Below are 2,467 nucleotides of genomic sequence, written 5' to 3' on the forward strand. Positions count from 1 at the left end.
TATGTAGGCAACCTAATATGGAAGAGACATTTAATCAAAACACATACAAGCAATGGTTATATATATCTTAGCACAAATGACAATCTAAAAAAATCAACTCTAACAAACACAATTTTATTATTTTCAAAAGATAATAATATAATATAATAATATAAGATAATAACAAGCTGTTCCTGTGAACAAGCAAGGAAATGGATGCATGAGATTTTGCACACGTTTCTCAGAACTTGCTTGTGACCCTGGGTCACAAGCAGGAAGAACATGTACATCTGGTCTTATTTTTTCACTTTTACTTCCACCACAGAGGAGAGCAGTCTGGACAAAATGTTAGGAGACAGAATGAATACGACTGAATGGTTTCGTTCAGTCTATGAACATGTAACTCTGCCTGCTATTTATACCTTTGTGTTCATGATTGGTCTGGGAGCTAATGTATGGGGACTGAAGTCTCTGCTTCAGAAATGGAAAAGTCTTGGTTACATTAATGTGTTCCTTCTGAACCTTGGAATTGCCAATTTTTTGTTCCTGCCAACACTTCCATTTTTAACAGCCTACTACTTTATGGGGAATAAATGGATCTTTGGAGAAGTCTTCTGCAAGATCACAAGATTCTGCTTCAACTTGAATTTATACGGCAGCATTGGATTCCTCACCTGTATAAGTGTGCACAGGTACCTGGCTATTGTCCATGCAGTGAAAGCGAAGGGAAGGATGACTGTCCGTAACTCTGTGGCTATCTCAGTTTTGATTTGGCTGTTGGTGAGTGCTCAAAGTCTTCCAGACATGCTCTTTCCCAAAAACTCAACAAATAAAACTGAAAAATGTCACCATACCACCACTACAAAGTATGTCGAGAATTACCTGAAATACAGTGTAGGCTGGACTCTCACTGGGTTTGTTATGCCACTCCTTATCTTTCTTGGCTGCTATGGACATGTGACTCTTGTTCTCTGCCGCAAAAATACCATTAATAAGGTGGTGAAACAAAGAAGCTTAAGGTTGTTGTTCATTTTGATTTTGCTCTTCTCGGTTTGTTACATCCCCTATCATATTTTTAAGAACCTCAGCCTTTATTCAAGAGTTTTGATAAAACACAGGATGCGTCCAAAATGGGATAAGGGAGTCTTTTGTGTTCATCAGATCAGTCGTGGTCTTGTGTGTCTGAATAGTGTTTTGAACCCCCTGGTTTACCTCCATGTCATGGATATTCCTGCTCAGCTCCAACAGCTGCTTCAGCGGTTTCGTCAGACATTTACTCGTTTGTTTGTGTCAGAATACGGCAGTGTGCCTGTGGCACAAACTGCAAACACAGCAATATCTTAACAGTAAATAATAACTTTGCATGCAAAAGTAACAGACTATGTTAAAGACTGCTTTATGTACTACAATGTGCTTCATTCCCTTAATTATCACTCGCTTTTTCTGGATAACAGTTTTGGCACAAGTGGTTAGACAAATGTGTATATATACGTTTATCTATGTTTTTGTTTCCTATTCTATTGCCTTGTATTCTGTGAATGACTAAAAGCTGGTGGAATGCATTTACTCTTTTGATTTAAAACTCTTTCTCCTTATCTTGTATGCAAGATGTCAATGTTATTCCTTGTTATTGCTCTGTATTAGCTTCACTAGCTATTAGCGTTTAGCTAATGATGTTATAGATCTGAAATAAATGTAATTTAATCCTTGAAAATTGCATTATTCAAACCCCTTACAACAACAACTTTCACTTTAATGATAGATCAGGACAGAGCTCTGGCAGATTAGTATAATTTATTTCATATTAAGTGCTATTACCACATTTTTCACACTTTTCAAGAAACTCAGCCTTTATTCAAGAGTTTTGTCAAAACGGCGGATGAGTCCAGATTGGGAGTTTTTGGTGCTCATCAGATAAGTCGTGGTCTTGTGTGTCTGAATAATGTTTTTGACTCCCCTGGTTTACCAGGGGATTTCCCTGCTCAGCTCAGGCAGCTGGTTCGGAAGTCTTGTCAGATGTTTAGTTGTCTGACTCTGTCAAGCAGTAGCATCATGCCTTTGGCACAAATTACACAAGTGTAAAAAGATTTTGACATTAAGTATTGACTTTGGCTTTCTCAATCACAGCTGAGTTTAAAGACTGCATTATGTATTTCATTTTATATCATTCTTTTTACTATTATTCTCTTTTTTTGAATAACACTTTTGAAAAAAAGGTCTATGTACATACTTTTATACACACACTTCACACTCAATCTACCTTCAAGCCTGTAAAGTTTATTGTGTTTATTGCTGACACAGTCCAGATGTATATGCAATGTATTTTGTAGTGGCAACCTCTGTTTTGTTTTACTTTTTTTTATTGGTCAGTTTAAAATTAAAGACCTTAATTTAATTTAAAGACTTTTATTCAAAGACAAAATTTACTTTCACATTCTTTTCTTGTTAATCCGATACTGTACAACTAGTCTGTCAAACGGAATAAAAT

At 36.2% G+C, this 2,467-nt stretch overlaps 1 protein-coding gene across 1 annotated transcript; it reads left to right on the plus strand.

The window, feature by feature from the left end:
* Window positions 1-312: 312 nt before the first annotated feature.
* LOC120435355 (P2Y purinoceptor 1-like) lies at window positions 313-2,467 on the plus strand. The gene has a single exon (XM_039604797.1). It carries the CDS (start codon window positions 325-327, stop codon window positions 1,321-1,323), a length of 999 nt encoding a protein of 332 aa, XP_039460731.1. The 5' UTR covers window positions 313-324; the 3' UTR covers window positions 1,324-2,467.

This window comes from Oreochromis aureus, linkage group 20 (assembly GCF_013358895.1).
Source record: "Oreochromis aureus strain Israel breed Guangdong linkage group 20, ZZ_aureus, whole genome shotgun sequence".
In the NCBI taxonomy this organism is placed as follows: Eukaryota; Metazoa; Chordata; class Actinopteri; order Cichliformes; family Cichlidae; genus Oreochromis; species Oreochromis aureus.

Excerpts from the sequence above, each read along its gene's own strand:
- LOC120435355 (XM_039604797.1), top strand. The coding sequence starts at position 325 with ATGTTAGGAGACAGAATGAATACGACTGAATGGTTTCGTTCAGTCTAT.